The 25,201-nt window shown below is 40.5% G+C and overlaps 2 protein-coding genes and 1 long non-coding RNA gene across 3 annotated transcripts; all 3 read left to right on the forward strand.

Moving 5' to 3' along the window:
* The first annotated feature begins 5,925 nt into the window (after positions 1–5,925).
* On the forward strand, positions 5,926–8,131 carry LOC119727152 (alpha-N-acetylgalactosamine-specific lectin-like). The gene has a single exon (XM_038199015.1). The coding sequence runs from the start codon at positions 6,083–6,085 to the stop codon at positions 6,572–6,574; it is 492 nt and encodes a 163-aa protein (XP_038054943.1). The 5' UTR covers positions 5,926–6,082; the 3' UTR covers positions 6,575–8,131.
* Positions 8,132–15,257: 7,126 nt separating this feature from the next.
* LOC119727334 (alpha-N-acetylgalactosamine-specific lectin-like) lies at positions 15,258–16,742 on the forward strand. The gene has a single exon (XM_038199187.1). It carries the CDS (start codon positions 15,372–15,374, stop codon positions 15,876–15,878), a length of 507 nt encoding a protein of 168 aa, XP_038055115.1. The 5' UTR covers positions 15,258–15,371; the 3' UTR covers positions 15,879–16,742.
* Positions 16,743–19,899: 3,157 nt separating this feature from the next.
* On the forward strand, positions 19,900–23,682 carry LOC119727163. The gene is made up of 3 exons (XR_005270909.1): positions 19,900–20,755; positions 21,398–21,526; positions 22,259–23,682. It is a non-coding gene; the product is annotated as an uncharacterized LOC119727163 (long non-coding RNA).
* Positions 23,683–25,201: the final 1,519 nt, after the last annotated feature.

The following is a 25,201-nucleotide window of genomic DNA, read 5'->3' on the forward strand; positions in this document are numbered from 1 at the left end:
AAACATCTGCACAAGACGAAGCACTACCCTGGAATATCACACGCTGTCTGCGGTTTGTTAAGAAGGATCTGACCCAATGCCACACGGTGCCTCGGATGTTAAAACGTGAGGCCAGTTTCTCAAGCAGGACACCGTGCGGCATCCTGTCAAATGCCTTAGACATGTCGAGGAAAACGTCGACTTAGACGCCCACTTAGTGCAAAACGTTAACAAGTTGGGTTACACAGCTACGACGTTTTGTAAAGCATTGCTGTTTAATAAGCCTAACATTATCTGTGTGATCGGTTAAGGCCGATGCAACGACTCGCTCTAGTACTTTGCACAAGACTGACGTGAGAGCAACCGGCCTGTAATTTGCCAGGATGGACTTATCACCTTTTTTAAACACAGGAGTGATGTTAGCACACCGCCAGGCATCGGGAATTTTACCATAGCGGAGAGATGAGTTAAACAGCAAACACAGTGGATGAGAAATGTGCGCTGCAATCTTATTCAAAACCCTAGGTAGGATACCATCAGGGCCAGGAGATTTATTGACAGGTAGGTTTTTGAGAATGGATATTATTTGGCCATCTGACACAAAAAGCTCTGTTAACTCAGGGATGGGTAATGAACAGGGCGATGGGTTTTCAGGAATAAAACCTGATGGGTTAAACACGGAGGAGAAATAATCATTAAATGCAGCAGAAATGGCAGCAGGCTGAGTAAGATGGACACCATTGTGGTTAAATGCAGGGGGAGAATATGACGCAAACAATGCAAAAAGGACGGGCACGTGCATTGTAGGGCGATACCATTGTTCAGTATGGGTGAATAGCACTGCATACCATGTTTTCGTATGTACACGGGCACGTTATTTTTGCAGTCGACTAAGCGACCATTGTAGGTGGTCGAATTTCAAACTTGGCACAAACTTTGACGTAAGTGTGCGTTGTTTGCACGAGCAGTTCTCAAAAACTCTGCAAGTATGCAACCTATACCAGCGGCAAAGCAATTTGTGTTTCCCGAATATGCACATTTTAGACAGGCACTTCACTAGTCATTTGTAATTCTTAAACACTTTTCCAGTGTCACATAAAAAGTGGACTCCTAAAAATCCAGTGCCTCTTACCGTTTCATTGGTTGAACGTTCACAATCCTCACGTAGGCATGCGCAACACTACCAGTGAGTCAGAATTTTATAGGTCTAAATTCAAAACGCAAAGCCCCAGGTGCGTTCTGCGCAACATCGCGCAGAACGTGCTACGCGCGCGTCGATCTCCATAAAAGGGTTGTTTACATCTTACTCGCCAGCCGAAGACTCCATTAATTTGCTAGAGGAATGTGTAAAAAAGCTGGAGTGAACTTGTTGATCAAAATCGGGATTTTTTGAACGAATTCCATGATTTTCTTTTACCGAAAAGGTATTTATGAATGGGAATAAATATGTGCTCGGTCGGTATTAATCACTCTGTTTAAGACTGCTTAGAGTCTGGGTGCTGATAATTACCCTCGCCTCCGGCTCGGGTAATTATCAGCACCCAGACTCTAAGCAGTCCGGCTCGGGTAATTATCGGAACCCAGACTCTAAGCAGTCTTAAACAGAGTGATTAAAACCTCTCGAGCACACATTTATTCCCTTATTATAGACCTTTCTATGCTTGGCTGGCAAACTGCACATTTTGCACGCGTTGCAAACTACTATGGAAGATCCAACACTGAAATGAATTACAGATCACCAAAATATTATATGATAATTTGAAATACAACATTGTCAACAAAAATACAACATAATTTCTACACATGCCTTTTTACTGTGTCGTAATTTTTGACCCACTTTTGGGGGGCCCAAATTTTGGGTCCCCCTCCCCCCCCCCCCCCCCCGCCAAAAAGAAATGTGTTCTAGATCCGCCCTTGCTCAGAACCTGAGCTACTTAACTTCTCTAACTGATGTGACGGGAATATATTCGACGCCTTATTTGGGCTTCGCTCGTGCGTACCGTAGAAGATCGGGAGTTGATGAATAGATCGGGAGTTGATGAATAGTTGTTACATATCAAATACCACTTTCCAAGTTATGTAAAACAAAATCTATGAATTCCATAAATTACGGACTAACTGGCTGACTGACTGGCTCCCCGACTCCCCAGCTGACTGGCTGACTCCCCGACTGACTCACCGTGCCAGGGCATCAATAAAAATGGTTTCATTTCCCAATTTAAATTTTGTAGTACATTTGCACAATTTCAATTCAATCTGTTAATCGACACTGACATGCACGCTTTCATGTGCATGTACTTTTCAATAGGACAAGTTAATATTTAGGCCTACCTGTGTTGGAAAATGGACATTTCATGACGAAATAATGCCTAATTTTCATAAAGTTGATGTCACACTTACTGCAAGACAGCAGAACAGCTGTGAAAGAAACTTGGCAGGATTTAATAAATGCCTTGCGTCGATAGGAGCCAAAATGTACGTGGTAGGGAGTTGAGGTCCCGCCCCTCCGTGCTTTTCCCGCCACTCTTAAGTAATCTGACCTAAAACCACTCTTCAGTTATATTTCTATATTCCATGAGTGTTAAGGCATCAATACAAACTGGTTTCATTTTCTCCTCTACTGTTGCGTTGCAACGGTATCAGCGAAAATAAAAAGAAGGGGGTGACGGCCACGCCCACTCCTTCGCTTTTCGTGCCGTATTTAAGTTAATCAGTCTGATCAAAAATTATTCCTAAGTTATATTCCAAAGTCCACAAGTTCCAAGCTATCAAATGATACTGGTTTCGTTCCTGTTCTCAAAATTTTGATTAAATGCAAAATTGACCCCACTTTGCATGGCGCCAATGGGTCTTATAGTCTGATCTAGCGAAACTTATAAGAATGGTCATTCTGTTATCAGGGTCAACGATACTATGCTTTAAGACAATCAGGGGATTTGTTCCCGAAATTTTGATTAAACATTATCCAGCTCTCCGTTTATTGTTTTTCATCCAACTGAAAGCAATTACGTCACACGTCTTTAATCAGACCCTAACATTAATAATACAATATTATAGACCTTTCAATGCTTCGTTGGCAAACTGCACATTTCGCCAACCACGCGTTGCAAACTACTATGGAAGGTCCAACACTGAAATGAATTACAGATCACCAAAATATTATTTGATAATTGGAAATACAACATTGTCAACAAACATACAACATAATTTCTGCACATGCCTTTTTACTGTGTCGTAATTTTGGACCCACTTTTGGGGGGCCAAATTTTGTCCCCCCCCCCCCCCCGCCAAAAGAAATGTGTTCTAGATCCGCCCTTGCTCGGAACCTGAACTACTTAACTTCTCTAACTGATGTGACGGGAATATAATCGACGATTATTTGCGCTTCGCTCGGACCGTAGAAGATCTGGAGTTGATGAATAGTTGTTACATATTAAAGGTGAATTCGGTAATCGTTGCAATCATACAAACTAACTTGGTTTTTTTTTTTGGGGGGGGGGAGGTCAGTTAAGTTCGTGCTTCAAGCGGCAGGGGCCGGGCTATAGGTTCATAATAGCGTCACTAGATTAAGCCTGGACAAAAAACAAACATTTTTCTACTTCTTTAAAAAATAAAATAAGACTATTTGTATAACATAAACTGATGTGTTGTCTCTGGTAACTTCCAGCCATCTGGAAGTATATTCGGTACCGGATTATAGTCTGAACATTCCAGGGAAATGGATGCAACACAAACTCTGACGTTTACTTTGAAGATTATTTAATGTCCCAATTGACACACGGCTAATTTGATTGATTCGCAGACAACCTTCTCACATTCGTTTTCGAAATCGTAAATTATTTTTTGGGATATTAATTTTTCTTTATCTCAACAAGTTTGAGCAATATATTACCACTTTAAAGGTATCGATTTGGAGTTAGAAAAACCTATAAATAATGACTGTTGTTTATTTCCGTCGTTACCGAGTGAAATGATGCAGCAGCATTATCGTACCAATTACAACTGCCATTATTTATAGCGCCTATCTTTTAGTTTTGCTTCCGTTTTAATTGATCATGTTCATAAATAAAGAGGCCTTCTGAAATTACAATATTCCCTCTGCTGTCACCGGGTAGAGACTAGCCCTACATTGTTGCAGTTCTCATTTAATTGGCATGCCAGCAGAAATCGCAAAATCATGTAGACAAATACCACTTTCCAAGTTATGTAAAACAAACTAAAATCTATGAATACCATAAATTACGGACTAACTGGCTGACTGCCTCCCCGACTGACTGACTGACTGACTCCCCGGCTGACTCCCCGACTGCCTGACTAGCTGACTGACTAGCTGACTGGCTGAGCTTATTCAATTGCAAATATGGATTTATTTCTTGGTCAAAAGGAGAAGGGAAAATAATTCCAAACGTCATGAACTAAATTGAGGCGCGGGAGCATTCGGTGATCATTAGCATGCCAGTAGGCCTACTCGACGAGAATCGCCGATCTAATCTCACGTTAGTATATATATATATATATATATATGCAATAAATTCAGAATATTCTCTTTCTGAACAGACTGTTTCGTACCATAAGGCACTCATCAGCAGAATGACGAAAAATAGAATACAAGTAGCATCTTACCTTATTTCGAATCAAGCGCGCGCACGCGTTACGCGCGTTACGTCATTGAAGTTAGTACGCGTTTACGTCACTGAAGTAAGAACACATCTGTCTCGATGCCTGCACTTGGAGACGATTTCGCTTCTCTTATTCAGTGTACCTAGATCTGGCCTACATATGATTATGTACTTCTCTGCTATACACAAATTGCATCTCTTTTTTACGTTAGAGTATGGCAGTGCTTTCAGAACTATGTCCCATTTGATTTCATAGTCTTTCCCTTCGTCCTTTAAGTCCCATATATGTTTACTTAGCTCTGTTTGCGCCCTCTTGCTCTCGGATCTGAATGACTGCTTGTGGTTCGCCAGTCTCGCCTTGAAGGTTGTGGACGTCAGCCCGACGTATGCCTCCTTCCTGCCTTCGCTCGTGACGGTGGCCTGGTACACTATGTTCTTGCTGAGGCACTCCCCGTTCAGCGGGCATTCGGCATTGCGGGGACAACTGCCCGCACTGCCTGCCCTTATGGTACGAAACAGTCTGTTCAGAAAGAGAATATTCTGAATTTATTGCATGTTTATAGCTCTACAGAGATGTATCGAGCACTGTGAATTGTGATAGAAGACGATTTCATTGGATATATATATATATATATATATATATATATATATATATATATATATATATATATATATATTTTAGCTTTAATGAACCCCCTTTTCTTTGGAGTGGTTGTTTAAAACAATTTTAGATTGATTTAGGAGAACCTATTTCTTAACAACAAGAAGTCGCCTGGAGTTTTCTTGAATTTTAATACTTAGATTTGCCGTGAATACCATATTTTATATTGCTAGGGTAGTAAAAAAAAAACCAGGAAATTAAAAAAATGAAATTCGTTTTGGGGGTTTAAGTGAATAGTAGCCATGTTATGTTTAAGGAAATATCAGCTCGCACAGTGGAATCGAAGACAAATAAAAATCATCAATGTATTTTATATGGTTCTTTCAGTGAGCACTTTTTAAGCGTTGTCTTGCAAGGCTTTTGGAGGTTTTGAATGAATGTTCTATGAGTTGACTAAGCGCGGCGAGTGTTATCCGAATTGTTAAATGAATAACCATTCTATTTCAAAATAGTCTTCTTCGTTTTGTCACTTAAAATGCATATGACAATCAGTAACAGTCTCGTGCAAAAACTCACTAATCGTGAAAAAAATATTGTCTAATCATGGCACTAAAAGAAGATGACGTAAGGCGTAATTTAAAGTGAAATATGTGAAACTCTTTTTTTAAGGAAAACTGTGACACTGACCACACCCCCAACCTTCATTGACCAATTCAAACACTCCACGTGAGGCTCGACGCCACTGAAGCCTTTGTGTTGGCTGTTCATTAACTGAGAACAATCGAGGGTTTATAAAGGGTGCCATCTCATCTTTTAGCCTCACTCTGCAACTGCATTTTGGCTTGTGACACTCAGCGGTATAGGAAGACACCTTGTAAACAGCATGGCATTCGTTCGGGCCTTGTGCTTCGTCCTGTTGGTGGGTTTTGCTGCGGCATTGCAACCATACTGCTCGTCGTGCCCACCGAAGTGTCCACCGATGTGGACCTTCTACAACGGCAACTGTTACCGTTATTTCGGCACCGCCAATACCTACGCTGCAGCTGAGAGCCACTGCCAGGAGTTCACTCAGGCCGGCCATTATGGTCACCTGACGTCCGTAGCCAGCTTTCAGGAGAATACTTTTATCCACAGGATGTGGAAGTCGCTCCGAAAAACATTTACGGGCGGCCTGTGGATAGGCTTCACTGACCAGGCAGAGGAGGGGAAGTTCATCTGGACAGATGGATCCGAGGTCACCTACGACGATTGGCTACCTTTTCAACCCGGCGATTTCGGTCATCATACGGACTGTACTCACATGTGGCACAATGGCGAATGGCTTGACAATGTATGCCACATCAAGTACTCATACATGTGCACGATGTCCACTTGAAAGTAAATCGACCCCACATATTTGCCACATCAAACCTGAAGCCCTCACAATCGATATACCAAGTCGATTGCCTTGGCGATGATCGCTAAACAGTCTCACCAAACGGACACTCACAACGGCATCACTACAAAACTGAATGGTTTAATTTCGGTGTACGGACTGCTGTCCGGCTACACTGTGAAAAAAAAATTGTTTACGTAACCCACGTCTCACCATCTTTGCCTTCAACATTTACGAACCTGCATGCTTTCGAGTTAAAATATTAGTATTTAGCCTTTGCTCATTTTAGGTGTCCAGATTAATATTGAGAAGTATGGACGAAGACCATACACATCGGTGAACTAATCAGCTGTTGTACTTAAAGGTAGGGTAAATCAATTTAAGTCAACTGTGCAGCACTTTTTTTCGTTTGAAACAATGATGTGCTCACCTTTTTCAACTAACCCAATGAAGTTTTAGCTTTGTGAATGATGTATGTAGAGAAAGCAATATGATCTGGGTTCATTCAAATGTTGGAGCGTTATGTTTTGAATTGGCCTGGAATTAGCATCTAGAATACGTTCTCATCAACTCTGCATGCTTAGCTGACGAATAATTGCAACAGCGCGCGCGTGTACGTCGTGTCAACGCTTGCGCACACCCTTTCACGGATTCGCCAAATTTTTACAAAAATGCGTCTTTAGACATTAGCTTCTTTTATTGTTTTCTTTAATTGATAGCATGCCAGAAATGCCATTACTATCTTAAAACCAAGTAGGAGGCTTTTCAACATTAATTTCGTCATACGCGTCAGTTACCTTTTGGATAGCTGCAAATGATCTACTCTGCCTTTAAACCAATACATTATCTCCATAAAGCAAGGAACCAACGAACTGTGATGTGTCTTTGAACTACAACGCACAAAGAATCGTTCAATTAAAACCAGAAATTTTCACATTACAGGCTCAAACAGAAATAGCAAGCTTGACTTTACTGGACACCTTATTTTAATTTTTAATTTATTTACTTTCGAATTATATATTTGCTGTTGAATGTTCCATTTCTTCTTAATTTCTTGTGGAAATTATCTCCAGAATATTTTTTGTCCGTTTCTATTACATTTCTTGTTAATGTTGATGAGTAAAAGAAATCACAAGCTGAGATGTTGATGGACTAATGAAAAGCTAATAGCTTAATACTAGAATATAACAAATGCGGTTAATTTTACGTGACATAGAATAAACTAAGGTTAATCTTTTGAAACGAGATTCAAAACAATTGAAGTTATTTTACGGGGCCTAACGTTCCCACCGACAAATTATCACACGATGACAGAAAGTGTCAAATTGTTTTCTTGAAATTGAAAATGTTACATTTTGCTTTTATCGTTATGCTCAACTGCAGTCTCTCAAAACAGTTTACATTTTTTTCTTCATTTATTTGTATTGCTGTTACTTTATTGTAATGTCTTGTTAATTTATATATTTTTGTTTTGTTTAATTTTTCTTTTTAATCTTGCATGATAGATCTTTTGTTTACTCCTTAATTATCGCAGATTTAAAATGTCGCATGAAACATTGTGTTGTTTGGAGTGCAGCATTCAGCTAACTTTACAATGTATTCTTAATAGAAAGACATGTTAGGTAAACAAACACATAGCCACTATACATGTAGTAGCCCCAGCAACACGTTTGTGGGGCAGATAGGGGAATTATTTGGGGGGAATTGTGCCTTTGATGATACACGCATGTCATTTGGCACACAATTAGAGTATGTATAATGAGAAAGGTATTTGGCTATAAGGCCATAAAAGAATTGTCATTAAATTTTGAAAGAAAACATAGCTAATTTTCAAAATTTGCAAAAAATGTTTTTTGCATGACATACTCTGACTGTTGCCAAATGCCATGTTTGTATCATCAAAGGCACGATGTCATAATTATGCAAGGCCGGATCCAGAACAGAGGTTTTTTTTACGTGGGGGTAGGGGGGTTGCAAAAACATTTTTGCTTCCTAAAAAGTGGGTCCAAACATTTTCCGCCCCAAATTTAATATGAAAGCAAGGGGAGGGGTGCAAATATCACCCAAAACCTGGCGAGATGCCGGACACAGGAAAAGCATGTCTTCGAAAGGAAGATTGAAGTATCATCACCTGCCGACTGCGTACAAGTATAGTGCTCGCCTCGGTCCCTCCGTTTCATTTCTTACCAACGTGTATACACTGAGATAGTGTGACGTCACCTCCCCGGGTCAGGCTCACTGAGCTGCCTCGACAATGGGTCACGTGCATTCCGTAACGACACATTTTACGTACGTTCAACACACACGTCACAGAAAACAATTGTACATCCTACTTTATAATACACAAGCTGATTTACCCGATCATAGATCGGGTAGGGCGTAGTGTTGGGGATGAAAATGTGGGGAGCTAAATGTAAATGGGGGATATAGTTGGGGAGACATGCAGTTATAGAAAAGCAATTTCTGTGGTGTGATGTGAGGCAATTTCTGACCACTAAAACCAATTTCAGCAAAAGATCATCTTGTAAAGTTTTGAGTGTGGAGTAATTGAATCAGCTATATGTATTTTGAGCAATAGAATCATTATAGTAGGCTACACTTTTTATTCGGGGAAGAAAAAGTGGGGGATCAAACAATGTCCCCCGCTTTAAAAGGTGTGTACGTGTGTGTGTGTGTGTGTGTAAGGGGGGGGGGGGGTCCCTCTGTCCCCCGTCGATTTACGCACATGATAATTATGTACATGGCAACTGTCCGTAAATGTTCCCGTTGGTCTGTTAAATTGGCATTTTGTGAGGCAGTCGCATTTGGGAAACGTAGTGAACGGTTACTGTAGTACACAGGCGAAGGCTAATTGTACAGTTTTGACAATAAATCATAATGCAATAAACTGTGAAAAGTCATTTTGAAATGAAAATGTTGAGTGTTTCCATAAAATTACCAACGGTCTGAATCATGGAGGAAGGTCATAATTAAGTTTCAGTATTGGACTCTTCAACAAACGTAAACTTGAACTTCTTACAATTTGCGAGACCGTCTGCGAGGAAGAAGTCGATTCACCTTTTATTCAAGTTGGTTCAACCACCTATGTAAGAGCAAGTTTTACTCGGCCTCCGAGAAATGTTTGCTCCTGAAAGGATCCGAGACCGCGGTCTCCCGCGACGCCAAAATGGCTCCACGTCCGTGGAAAAATGTGGAGGGTGTCTTCCGTCGGGTCGGATGACACTTTTTCGTCGATTTTTTTGTGACTGCGTTTAAGATCGCTATATTTGAAGCAATGCATCGATCCTTCGTTGATCCCAAACAGGCCCCCGAAATTATCAACGCGACACTGAATTATAGGTGGCGGGCAGCGAACTAACAACGCTCAGCCTTGCTGGAAGCATGGAGCTATAAACACATGATGGAAGCAACAGAGCACTATATCACGTCACATGCTTGTGCTTCAAATAGCGAGCACCGTAGACCCAAGTTGATATACGAAATTAATTCCTGGGCGTTAAATTTAACAATTACTGAAAAGTAAACTGGCGAAAACGATTTCCGTTAGAATCTGCTGGTAGTCGATCATGATAATGGTTCGTGTGCCCATGATGTCAAAATATTATCAGTTTTGCATTCGCTTCTCGAATGTACGCAGTTGAAGCGACAATATTTTAGTCATAATCCGAAAAATTATTAACCGACACAATTAGTTTCCAAATACCTGCACATTTAAACAATTATAATGTGACCAAAAAAAAGTATGTGAAGTTATTACATTTTGCATGCTGTCATTCTAAAAAGATTAATGGGATAGGGATATAAAAGAAAGCATTCAAAAAAAAAATCGTTTTGTAATGCCATGGTGGTCCCACACCAAAGTTTGGATATTCGTTCATTTCCGCTACATAATTAAGAGCTACTGATCTCACATGTCAAAAAGTTCTCGTAGGTAATGAAATATTCGCGTTTGGTTGGGTCTAAGGTGCTCGCTATTTAGTCGTGAAAATTGGAAAACATTAACAGTTATGGAAAAGGCAAGGAAATCCATATCATGTAAATGTTGTTTTGAATAGGCTGCTTTGGATGAAACGACGGAATAACGATAATTAATTACAGTTTCTTTTGAAAAATTAACAAATAATTAGTCCAACAATATCAATATACCAAACAACTGTTTCCCACAAAAAAATTTTAAATGTCATTGCCATATTTTAGTCCTGGAAAATCGTCGAAAACTCATAGAACTTGGTGTTCAGATGTTTGTACAAACCTCCTTGTAGTAGAAATTGCAACTGCAGCTTAATTAATGATGACTCCATAAGATGCAAAAATGCCAGTGTGTATTACACTTCAGAGTTTTTCAGATGTTTCTGGTTTCCAGATTTTTGATAGCCGTTCCTTAGGATTCCTGATTCATAATGCCTGAGTGTTTTTGCAGTATCACACAATGATTTCAAACGTAAACTTGAACTTCTTACAATTTGCGAGACCTGCGAGGAAAAATCGATATAACTATTTTATTCAAGTTGGTTCAACCATAATATAAGCAAGGCCAAACAGCCAACAACCGCCAATGGATATTGTTATTCATGCACCTTTCGTTATTCCAACCCAACATAATTCAAAGATCACAATATTTGAAACAATGCATCGATCCTTCGTTGATTTACCCGATCATAGATCGGGTAGGGCGTAGAGTTGGGGATGAAAATGTGGGGAGTTGAATGTAATTGGGGAATTTAGTTGAGAAGACATGCAGTTATAGAAAAGTAATTTCTGTGGTGAGATCTGAGGCAATTTCTGACCAATAAAACATTTTTTTTTTTTAAGCAAAGGATCATCTTTTAAGCATCATTTTTGAGTTTGGTGTCATTGAATCAGCTATTCTGAGTAACAGAATCATTATACATGTAGTAGCTACAATTTTTATTTGGGGTAGAAAAGTGGGGGGGGGGGACCAAAACAGTGTCCACCGCTTTAAAATGGGGGGGGGGGGGTCCCCGTCCCCCACCGATTGACGCCCATGATAATTATGTACCATTGCAACAGTCTGTAAATGTTCCCGTTGGTCTGTTAAATTGGCACTTGTGAGAAAACATACTTGAAAGGCTTACCGTAGTACACAGGCGAAGGCTGATTATACAGTTTTGACGTTAAATCATAACAATGAGAACGTGAAGGTGTCATTTGCAATGAAAATGTTGAGTGTTTTCCATACAATTACAAAGTCTGAATCATGGAGGAAGGTCACTATTGGACGTAAACTTGATCTTCTTACAATTTGCAAGACCTGCGAGGAAAAAGTCGATTAAACTTGTATTCAAGTTGGTTCAACCCTAATTAATAAAGCAAGGCCAAACAGCCAACAACCGCCAATGGATATTATTATTTATGCACCCTTCGTTATTCCAACCCAACGTAGTTCAAAGATTGCGATATTTGAAGCAATGCGACATCGATCCTTTGTTGATCCCAAAACATGCCCCCGAAATTATAACGCGACACTGAATTATACGTGGCGGGCAGCGAACTCACAACACTCAGCCATGCATGGTGGAAGCAACAGCACTCTATCACACGTCACACGCTTGTACTTAACATAGCGAGCACCGTAGACCCAACCTCGTTTCCAGGGTGTCGAGCAGGCTGCAGTACGCGTTGCCATCGACGGTTTTACGCAGACCCCGGAAGTACACAGTGTAGACTTTCGATTGGTCAGACCGCGCAAGGCATACTAATGTGTAGTCAATCTGAGTATTCGTTGCACTCAGCGCAGGGGCGGCAAGCAAAGCATATGAAAGAATAGGGACACTTGGTGGCCACGCCCCATGGGAAAAAATATTTTAACAACCGTTTGGTGAACACTTTTGCAGAACGGCCAAGTAGAACACGTAAACGGAACCCCTACGTCGAAGCCGCTGACCTCGCACAGTCTAGACACGCAGAAAAGCCAGCACAGGGGGCGACTAGGCAGTCAACGTGAAAGCGCACACGACGGCAAATTCCTGCGCAAAACGCAGTCACGAAAAATCGACGAAACGGATCGCCGGTCCGTACGGGAAAATCAGGACGACCCGAAGTGTCCGAACCGGCGGAAGACACCCTCCGCATTTTTCCACGGACGTGGAGCGATTTTGGCGCCGCGGGAACCCGCGGTCTCGGATCCTTTCATGAGCAAACATCGTCTCAGAGGCCGAGTTAAACTCTCTCTTATATATATAGATTTCTACAAATAAGTACCTGGAAATGTTTTGGTTTTGAAATGAAAATGATGAGTGTTACCATAAAATTACAAACGGTCTGAATCATGGAGGAAGGTCATAATTAAGTTTCAGTATTGGACTCTTCAACAAACGTAAACTTGAACTTCTTACAATTTGCGAGACCGTCTACGAGGAAAAAGTCGATTCACCTTTTATTCAAGTTGGTTCAACCACCTATATAAGAGCAAGTTTTACTCGGCCTCCGAGAAATGTTTTCTCCTGAAAGGATCTGAGACCGCGGTCTCCCGCGACGCCAAAATGGCTCCACGTCCGTGGAAAATGTGGAGGGTGTCTTCCGTCGGGTCGGATGACACTTTTTCGTCGATTTTTTTTTTGACTGCGTTTAAGATCGCTATATTTGAAGCAATGCATCGATCCTTCGTTGATCCCAAACAGGCCCCCGAAATTATCAACGCGACACTGAATCATAGGTGGCGGGCAGCGAACTCACAACGCTCAGCCTTGGTGGAAGCATGGAGCTATAAACACATGATGGAAGCAACAGAGCACTATATCACGTCACATGCTTGTGCTTCAAATAGCGAGCACCGTAGACCCAAGTTGATATACGAAATTAATTCCTGGGCGTTAAATTTAACAATTACTGAAAAGTAAACTGGCGAAAACGATTTCCGTTAGAATCTGCTGGTAGTCGATCATGATAATGGTTCGTGTGCCCATGATGTCAAAATATTATCAGTTTTGCATTCGCTTCTCGAATGTACGCAGTTGAAGCGATACTATTTTAGTCATAATCCGAAAACTTATTAACCGACACAATTAGTTTCCAAATACCTGCACATTTAAACAATTATAATGTGACCAAAAAAAGTATGTGAAGTTATTACATTTTGCATGCTGTCATTCTAAAAAAATTAATGGGATAAGGATATAAAAGAAAGCATTCAAATAAAAAAAAATCGTTTCGTAATGCCAGGGTGGTCCCACACCAAAGTTTGGATATTCGTTCATTTCCGCTACATAATCAAAGAGCTACTGATCTCACATGTCAAAAAAATCTCGTAGGTAATGAAATATTCGCGTTTGGTTGGGTCTAAGGTGCTCGCTATTTAGTCGTGAAAATTGGAAAACATTAACAGTTATGGAAAAGGCAAGGAAATCCACATCATGTAAAGGTTGTTTTGAATAGGCTGCTTTGGGTGAAACGACGGAATAACGATAATTAATTACAGTTTCTTTTGAAAAATTAACAAATAATTAGTCCAACAATATCAATATACCAAACAACTGTTTCCCACAAAAAATTTTTAAATGTCATTGCCATATTTTAGTCCTGGAAAATCGTCGAAAACTCATAGAACTTGGTGTTCAGATGTTTGTACAAACCTCCTTGTAGAAGAAATTGCAACTGCAGCTTAATTAATGATGACTCCATAAGATGCAAAAATGCCAGTGTGTATTACACTTGAGAGTTTTTCAGATGTTTCTGGTTTTCCAGCTGACTAGCTGACTGGCTGACTGACTCCCCGACTCCCCGAACGACAGACTAGTTGACTGACTATAGCTGACTGGCTCCCCCACTGCATGACTAGCTGACTGACTAGCTGACTGGCTGAGCTTATTCAATTGCAAAAATGGATTTATTTCTTGGTCGAAAGGAGATGGGAAAATAATGCCAGACGTCATGAACTAAAATGAGGCGCGGGAGCATTCGGTGATCATTAGCATGCCAGTAGGCCTACTCGACGAGAATCGCCGATCTAATCTCACGTTAGTATATATATATTTTTTAGCTTTAATGAACCCCCTTTTCTTTGGAGTGGTTGTTTAAAACAATTTTAGATTGATTTGGGAGAACCTATTTCTTAACAACAAGAAGTCGCCTGGAATTTTCTTGAATTTTAATATTCAGATTTGCCGTGAATACCATATTTTATATTGCTAGGGTAAAAAAAAACCCGGAAATTAAAAAAATGAAATTCGTTTTGGGGGCTAAAGTGAATAGTAGCCATGTTATGTTGAAGGAAATAATCAGTTCGCACAGTGGAATCGAAGACAAATAAAAAATAATCAATGTATTTTATATGGTTCTTTCAGTGAGCACTTTTTAAGCGTTGTCTTGCAAGACTTTTGGAGGTTTTGAATGAATGTTCAATGAGTTGACTAAGCGCGGCGAGTGTTATCCGAATTGTTAAATGAATAACCATTCTATTTCAAAATAGTCCTCTTCGTTTTGTCACTTTAAATGCATATGACAATCAGTTACAGTCTCGTGCAAAAGCTCACTAATCGTGAAAAAAATATTGTCCAATCATGGCACTAAAAGAAGATGACGTAAGGCGTAATTTAAAGTGATATATGTGAAACTCTTTTTTTAAGGAAAAATGTGACACTGACCACACCCCCAACCTTCATTGGCCAATTCAAACACTCCACGTGAGGCTCGACGCCACTGAAGCCTTTGTGTCGGCTGTTCATTATGAGAACAATCGAGGGTTTATAAAGGGTGCCATCTCATCTTTTAGCCTCACTCTGCAACTGCATTTTGGCTTGTGACACTCAGCGGTATAGGAAGACACCTTGTAAACAGCATGGCATTCGTTCGGGCCTTGTGCTTCGTCCTGTTGGTGAGTTTTGCTGCGGCATGGCAACCATACTGCTCGTCGAAGTGCCCACCGAAGTGTCCACCGATGTGGACCTTCTACAACGGCAACTGCTACCGTTATTTCGGCACCGCCAAGACCTTCAATGCAGCTGAGAGCCACTGCCAGCAGTTCACTCAGGTCGGCCATGGTCACCTGGCGTCCGTAGCCAGCGCTAAGGAGAATACTTTTCTCTTCGCCATGTGGAAGTCGGCCCGAACAACAACAACGGGCGGCCTGTGGATAGGCTTCACTGACCAGGCAGTGGAGGGGAAGTTCATCTGGACAGATGGATCCCAGGTCAGCTACACCAGATGGTCCAGTGGGCAACCCGACGATTGGCGTAGACTTGAGGACTGTACTCACATGTGGCACGATAGACATGGCCAATGGAATGACAATGAATGCGGTTTCAAGTACTCATACATGTGCAAGATGTCCCGCACTTCAAAGTAAATCGACCCCACATATTTGCCACATCAAACCTGAAGCCCTCACAATCGGTATACCAAGTCGATTGCCTTGGCGATGATCACTAAACAGTCTCACCAAACGGACACTCACAACGGCATCACTACAAAACTGAACGGTTTAATTTCGGTGTACGGACTGCTGTCCGGCTACACTGTAAAAAAAAACTGTTTACGTAACCCACGTCTCACCATCTTTGCCTTCAACGTTTACGAACCTGCATGCTTTCAAGTTTAAATATTAGTATTTAGCCTTTGCTCATTTTAGGTGTCCAGATTAATATTAAGAAGTATGGACGAAGACCATACACATCGGTGAACTAATCAGCTGTTGTACTTAAAGGTAGGGTAAATCAATTTAAGTCAACTGTGCAGCACCTTTTTTCGTTTGAAACAATAAATGTGCTCACCTTTTTCAACTAACCTAATGAAGTTTTAGCTTTGTGAATGATGTATGTAGAGATAGCAATATGATCTGGGTTCATTCAAATGTCGGAGCGTTATGTTTTGAATTGGCCTGGAATTAGCATCTAGAATACGTTCTCATTCAACTCTGCACGCTAAGCTGACGAATAATTGCAACAGCGCGCGCGTGTGCGTCGTGTCAACGTTTGCGCACACCCTTTCACGGATTCGCCAAATTTTTACAGAAATGCGTCTTTAGACATTAGCTTCTTTTATTGTTTTCTTTAAATGATAGCATGCCAGAAATGCCATTACTATCTTAAAACCAAGTAGGCTTTTCAACATTAATTTCGTCATACGCGTCAGTTACCTTTTGGATAGTATACAAATATTGAGTGGCTCAGCGTGGAATGGGAGGAATATTATCGCGAGGTAAAATCTGGACTTTTCCATTTCACGAGGCGAAGCCGAGTGAACTGGAAAAGTCCAGATTTTACCGAGCGATAATATTCCACCCATTTCACAATTTAAAGCCACTCAATATTTGTTTTATATAACTGACATATAGATCCTTGTCATTTGATATATTTGAACTTTTATTTCAAAACAAACCTGGAGGAAAATGTGTTTGTCTCTTCCAAACCACCCCTTCACGAAAATGTTTGAACCCAACGCTGTAGCTCTGGCTGTTTGGAACAATACACGCTACGCGCAACGCTGAACGCGCACACCAGCATGCATTTGCACACAAATACCGCGTCATGATCCTAACTGTTGAATAGTATTTCCCATTCCCCATGGGCGGATAGTACTTTTTGAGCCGTGGCATGAATGGGAGCAATAACGAATGCCACGTGATGTGAGTTCCACCAATCAAATGACTAGGATCTGTATGTCAGTTATATAACCGCAAATGATCTACTCTACCTTTAAACCAATACATTATCTCCATAAAGCAAGGAACCAACGAACTGTGATGTGTCTTTGAACTACAACGCACAAAGAATCGTTCAATTCAAAATACGAATTTTCACGTTACAGACTCAAACCGAAATAGCAAGCTTGACTTTACTGGACACCTTATTTTAATTTTTAATTTATTTACTTTCGAATTATAGATTTGCTGTTGAATGTTCCATTTCTTCTTAATTTCTTGTGGAAATTATCTCCAGAATATTTTTTGTCCGTTTCTATTACATTTCTTGTTAAGGTTGATGAGTAAAAGAAATCACAAGCTGAGATGTTGATGGACTAATGAAAAGCTAATTGCTTAATACTAGAATACAACAAATGCGGTTAATTTTACGTGACATAGAATAAACTAAGGTTAATCTTTTGAAACGAGATTCAAAACAATTGAAGTTATTTTACGGGGCCTAACGTTCCCACCGACAAATTATCACATGATGACAGAAAATGTCAAATTGTTTTCTTGAAATTGAAAATGTTACATTTTTCTTTTATCGTTATGCTCAACTGCAGTCTCTCAAAACAGTTTACATTTTTTAATACATTTATTTGTATTGCTGTTACTTTATTGTAATGTCTTGTTAATTTATATATTTTTGTTTTATTTATTTTTCGTTTTAATCTTGCTTGATAGATCTTTTCTTTACTCCTTAATTATCGCATATTAAAAATGTCGCATGAAACATTGTGTTGTTTGGAGTGCAGCATTCAGCTAACTTTACAATTTATTCTTAATAGAAAGACATGTTAGGTAAACAAACACATAGCCACTATACATGTAGTAGCCACAGCAACACGTTTGTGGGGCAGATAGGGGAATTATTTGGGGGAATTGTGCCTTTGATGATACACGCATGTCATTTGGCACACAATTAGAGTATGTATAATGAGAAAGGTATTTGGCTATAAGGCCATAAAAGAATTGTCATTAAATTTTGAAACAAAACATAGCTACAAGCAATTTTCAAAACTTTCAAAATGTTTTTTGCATGACATACTCTGACTGTTTGCCAAATGCCATGTTTGTATCATCAAAGGCACGATGTCATTATTATGCAAGGCCGGATTCAGAACAGAGTTCTTTTTTTTACGTGGGGGGAGGGGGGTTGCAAAAACATTTTTGCTTCCTAAAAAGTGGGTCCAAACATTTTCCGCCCCAAATTTAATATGAAAGCAAGGGGAGGGGTGCAAATATCACCCAAAACCTGGCGAGATGCCGGACACAGGAAAAGCATGTCTTCGAAAGGAAGATTGAAGTATCATCACCTGCCGACTGCGTACAAGTATAGTGCTCGCCTCGGTCCCTCCGTTTCATTTCTTACCAACGTGTATACACTGAGATAGTGTGACGTCACCTCCCCGGGTCAGGCTCACTGAGCTGCCTCGACAATGGGTCACGTGCATTTCGTAACGACACATTTTACGTACGTTCAACACACACGTCACAGAACACAATTGTACATCCTACTTTTATAAAACATTTCTACAAATAAGTACCTGGAAATGTTTTGGGTTTTTGTCGGCTGCAAGAGAGTCAATCCAATTATGAAACGGGCCACCTTGTAAATGGTGACCCCAAAACATGGCTGGTTGGCGGTGAACGCGGTGTTTTTTCGAAAACACTCAACGATTTACTCTCTTGCCCTAAAATACAATTCAAATTCAGTCAATGTCAATACAGATCACACTGAGTCAACCGAAATAGGCTGGCACCCAAAGCATAGTCAGGAACTTGAACTGCGAGTAATTAACGAAACTCACAGTGTTGTAACTAGGTACCAAACATAGTAGGGCGTCCCCTGGATGGCAAAAAGTGAGTCTCGAATGTTTGCCTTTTTGGTGATATATGGGTCAGAAACTGGACAGAAATATGAATACGAGGAAAGTTTGTAATATCTGTTGAACATAAAATCTCTTGAACGTTTGAGCATAATCAGTTGAAATTTTAGAAATTCGCTACAGAACCAGCGGTGTAGCCAGGGTTGTCATGGGGGGGGGGGGGGGGGGGGGGGGGGGGGGCTGGATGTTACAGTAGGCATGCTGGACACGATATTTCCATGGGGGCGCTGTCCAAAACCGACATCGTGTAAACATTTCTGACCATAGGTGGCGCTATTCAATTTCCACGGGACGTAACAATAAAAAAGCCACTCGCGAAAAACATGTTTCGAGAAAAAAAAAAGAGAACACGTGCAAAGGCACTTTATGTTGATTGCGCTAATAATCAGGTTAACTTATTGGACTGTACTTTCTGCGGTTGCCAAATTTCAAGGGGGGGGGGGCAACGATATTTTTTTAAGGGGGGATTTCCCTGGAGCTGACAGCAATCGACCAATCTACAGCCGTCGACACTTTATGTCTTGCACTGTGTCCGAAATTCAACTTAGCGCAGGTTACGTCGCGCATGGTCGCGTAAAGCGTGCTGATTATAAAACAAAAAGGTGCGCAGATTCATGTAGTTACTCGTAGAGCTCGCGGTCTAGCTCGGTGGAACGGCCGATGACATGTACTTCGACTACCCCGCCCCACCCCGCCCGTGGGACTCCCCCCCCCCCCACCCCCACCCCACCCCGCGATATCAATACATAAATGGCTGTCACATGTCGTGCATCAGGGCCTCAACAAATACTTGTTTTTTAATGCAATCCTTGAAAACGCACCTTTGTGTCCCATTTAACCTTACTTTCAATTTTCGTTTTGCCATTTCCAAGGGTATTTTGGGGGCTTTTTGAATATGTACGATATGGGAATTGTCATATCCATGAACAAAAGTGGGATGTCATTCCGGGCAGAAACCTCAATGTTACAGCTGTTTCAGCACCATTCCTTGGGTTGGCTTCAAGAGATCCCTGATCAGCTGTCTTCAAGAGATCCCTGATTCTGCTGTAGATGTGTTCTTGGAGTACATCAGAGGAAATGATAAAGAGTTGTCAGATTCCTGCTTATCAGGCTCAGTATTCTCCACAAGCTGTCCAGCAAACTGTGGTGTGAACTCTGCCATAGTGATATTCTGCTCTTGCATTAAGATCGAGTATGCGGAAGACATCCAACTGGAATTCATCAGAACAGATTGTCAATTGGCCAGGAAAATATATTGCGAGAACTAATTTCGGAGGTCGACATTTTGAAGTCCATCTAGTTGGGTGTTAGTCGTTATTCCTGGCATACGTTCCTATGAAAACATTTACGCATGTGTGCAGGTTCATCTATGTTTGGTAAGTAGGGCCGTTATTATTATATGGATTAATTTACCATGACAAAAACGCCGACTGAAAGGCGTAGTACTGATAAAAGTACCCGACTCGAATTGCACAACTTCAACCAACTGATGTCATTCTATTTCTGGGGGTTTCCCTAGCACGCAATCTCTATAACTACGTGTATATAGCAGCTAACATTGCAGCTAGTTGTTGACACTTGGCGACTACACAGACGAAGAAGAACACGGAAGAAAGCTGCTCGTAACGAGGATTTGCCCACTAATTACAGGTAAATTCCAATGGGATATAGGCTGATATATATGTACTAGTATCACATTATGTAGATCTACGTGCAAAATATTCTAAATTCTATATTACTCCGTACTGCTTCTTTTTGCATAAGCATTCGCGTTAGCGACGCGAAATATTGGATTATGAATCATACATGCATTAAAGCAACAACTGTCGTTTAAGCAGTACGGTAGATCCACCCTTGTGTTTGATATTAATATCTTGTGTCTATTATTTCGCGTGTACACATAAGGAATGCTCCGTTTATGCTCGACTAATACATGTTTTCAGCACGACTGCTTAATCAGTTAGCAAGACGATTATTCATTTTGTAAAGTTGCCAGATCGAGGCTCTGCATGCCCATGGCGGAAGTGTGAAAAGAGCGAATGCGATGTAGGCTTAGGCCTAAGCTAAGGAGCTGGGCCTGGGGTTAGTCAAGGCAAGCTAGTTTACTAGCAGTGGAGTTACCTCAGCCCTGTAGATCATTGGGTTGTCATAATTCTAACTCGTATAAGTACAAAGAAAGTGTAAACGTTTAAAGAACGATGCGTCAATTCTATTGAACGGTATTTAATATATACTAATCTTTGGATTAAAAAGCATATAAGAAAAGAAATCCCTCTGCAATGTTTTATGCAGGTATCGGACTCAACTGCTTGATCTTAGGTCATGTCGAATCCACAGCGCAGATACGGCTACTTTAAATGTCCGGAATGCAATCGAGGTTGGGAGAGCTCCTGGGCATGGTGTTACAGAGGCACATTCAAGGTGAACACAAACAATTTCGATGTCCACATTTCATTTAGATGGATGACAACAAGCAATGTAGTTGATGGACAAACCTATAGGAGCAGTGAACCAGTCCTTAAATGATTTTTTTTCTTTAGTATTTTGTCCAAAATTAACTGACCTTCACTTCACCTATTAATACATAGAATATAAGAAAAACATTTTGGAAATAAAATACCGATTTTACACTTTAGACGTGAAAGAAGGAATATTCTTGAGTTTTTTTTTCAAGGTACCAGTCACCATGCAGGCCCAGGGGACTCTTGATTCTGATCGGCCAATATTGGCAGGGTCATTACATGCATATTCACGAGTAACGAAACTGGTGTCTAAAAACTGATTCCCCAAAACTTCAAAATATTCTGATAAACTTTAAATAAAGCATAAATTTTCAAATCAACCTTATAATATTTCTAATAACAAATGCAACAATGCGTGAATAAATGATCTTGAAATGATCCAGTGGAATGCAATTAAATATAGGTTTGTGCACAAATTGCCTGGTTTGTTTGTCATTCCGTCTGATCATGAATTATCTCATTAAAACTTGAACAATACTGCTAGCAATTGAAACAAAAATCAATTTTCGAGGTGAAACTCGAAAATAGCCCGGGAATGCATTTTCTTTTTAAAGCCTGTCGACAAAATCGAAGTTCATCAAGTCCCAGTTTGGTAAACTGTCTTTCTTTAATCATTTCTTTTGCTCTGTAGCCATCATCTGGCCAGCAGTGCCAGAATTCTGGCTGCTCGGATGACTACGTCAAACCGTACAGAGTAGAGCGTCTGAAGTGCTCGGTTTGCGGGTCGAACCAGGGGTGCAGTTGCAGTCGTGACGGGCGCAATGTGGACCCGGCTAAGCCCCACAGGAGTGAGCTGTGCGAGCGATGCATCAAAGGACAGCCCTGCAAATATCGTCGATATTAGGCAGCCCGGGTATAATGTCAGATTATGCATACCGTACCGGAGTCCGTGGATGTAGTTACCAGTAGCAATAGTCTGGTTTCCTCACCCCATTGTCCTTCGGACTTCAAAAATAGGGTTCGGTAACTAAATGCACCATTACACGGAATAATGCCAATGTATTCATGACGTCTTAAGTCTGAATTCCGCCTCCTGATATGCATTCAAAATCACAACGGTAATGTTTGTGCACAACCAGCCTATTGCAAAATCAGGCCACGAATTTACAATTTCGGAGGTAGGCCTAATGAGCTTCAAGTTTGCTAAATTCGAAAGTGTCTCTCGTAACTATTAATAAGGAGAGGGTATTACTTAAAACCTATGCAGTTGGAATACTTGAAATTTGTTTTTTTTATGGAGACACTGGCGATTTTGGGTACTTTTTGTGGTAAGAGAAGAGCGAGTTTTGTTTTATAATGTGTTCAAGTATGGTCCATGCACAAAGTGATTAAAAAAACTGAACAATCGTGCTGCGCGCGCAGATGTGATCCAAATGGGAGCTAGTTACCTGTCCCCGTATATTTTTTTTTTTGGGGGGGGCACCGTCTACAGTTGCAACTGCCCACTCTGTTATTTTATTTACGCAATTAAGATAGGGAAAAAAGAAATAACTTAATGTACAAATACCAAAACTCATCTGCATGTGCCAAGGATGTACATAGGCCTACTTATAGCATTCACCGAAAAATTATTAATTAATGGCATGTTTGCCCCGAAACCACTTCAATTTGTTTTTATTCTACTTCAGATGAGTTTCAAGTAGGACCTTTGTCTTATGGTACCAGAAGTGGGGGAATATAATGGGATGTTAAATAAAAAAATTAATAATAATAATACAAAAGTATTTATATAGCGCTTTACAAAGAACAAAGCGCTTAACACTCATCCACAACAACAAAATAACAGAAAGAGAAACAGACACGATACGATTACGATTGGATGTGACTAACTATAGCATTTCACAATACCGGAAATTCCCAGTGCATGCAATCATAGAGTGGATGCGTCATCAAATCATGCTTTCCCGCACGGATGTTCACATTTTGCATGTACCATCCGAATCATTAATATTATAATACAGAGTTTTACACTGAAATTTTAATAACAGCCTGCATTTTTGTTAGGCCAAAAAAAAAGTCTACGGTTTTTGGTATGCGCGCGCGTCGCCGTAGCCATGCGCGTCGGCAAAATGAAAAAGTTTTTTTTTTCAATGAAAGATGATGTCTCAAAACCGCCAAACTCACTGGTTTGACAGGAATCCTGCTGTTGCATAATTTTAACGTGTTTTTAGATTGGGTTATGGTCGAGAATAAGCTTTATGTGGCCTCTCTGGACTCCCATATATTTGCACTAAGTTTAGTAGGGCACCATTTGCAGTCATCAGCCGACATTTGAAACAAAAAAATCAGGTAAAAAAAAGCAAAAGCCGCGTCGCCGCACCACTACATGTATTTGGGCAAGCTCCATACCATAAACCGGAGACTTTTTTTTGGCCTTATCCTATTTCATTTTTGAATGCAATTCTTTTTATACAAATAAAGTAGTTGTTTTACGAGTAGAATTTAGCATTTTAGACAATTGATAATTGTGTGTGTATATATTTGTGTGCATTGGAGCTATAGAAATACCGTGGCTGCTGCGAAAAAACAAAATATGAAACCAAAAACTATATGCAGATGTATCAATATATTGCGTAGTTTCATTTAACTGAATTTAATCTGGTATAGTAGTACAGGATAGTAGTCCAACCGTACAGGATAAGAAGAATATATAAAGTTTGAAAGATATTGTTAAAATTTCTGCTTCAATGCAAATTACAACGATATTGTCAAGTTGAACTCTAACCTTATACGATTGGTATTCATCGTATAATTATGCAACATGTTATAGTTGTTTCTTTTGAGTAGCAAAATATGTGCTGCATTATTTGTAATTTCAGTAGAAAATACTAGAAATTATGCTGATTGTGAATAAATCGTGAATAAAAAGATTTTGGTCGCATATATCAAAGGTTACACCGCGGTAGTTGCTTTCTTGCCGCGTCAGTCACAATTTCTTTTATCTCTTTAACTTATAGCACGATATAATAAAACAATGTTGACTAGTGATATCTTGTACACTATGATCAATGACACTTATAGCTGGGGTGCTGTGGTCTATAAATGGTAACGGTGTTCGACTCGTATGCCACGGTACATGGGTTTGAATCCTGACAGTGGGAACATGGTGCTTGTGCTCTTGAGCAAGGCACTTTACAAAGGCACTTTACTTCGTCCTTCAGTTGGGACGTAAAGCGTGTGTGGTGTAATGCATAGAGCAGGGGTTTGCCCCGGCGTGTCTGTCGGTGGCTGCAATATGCGCCGCAGCACCTTGTATGGTGCTACACAATGGGTCCATATTTCTACATAAGGGTCTACATAATGGGTCTCATGAACATGAACATGATTTTCAGCGCATTGAGTACCTAAGTGTTGGTAGATGCGCTATGAGACTCCGGTATTATAGCTCATGACGCATGACCGTATTCGGTAAACTGGCGGATCCAGGATTTTTTAAAGGGGTTTGGCTGGAGTGTTAAAGCGAAAACATTTTCAAGAGGGGGTGGTTGATTTGGCGTATCGTCGTCGTCGGCCTCTTTCTGTCTCGAGAGACAATGGTGTACGCCGTAAGCTGATTAATCCAAAGTGCTTGACC

Source organism: Patiria miniata, unplaced genomic scaffold (genome assembly GCF_015706575.1).
Source record: "Patiria miniata isolate m_02_andy unplaced genomic scaffold, ASM1570657v1 HiC_scaffold_20, whole genome shotgun sequence".
Lineage (NCBI taxonomy): Eukaryota > Metazoa > Echinodermata > Asteroidea > Valvatida > Asterinidae > Patiria > Patiria miniata.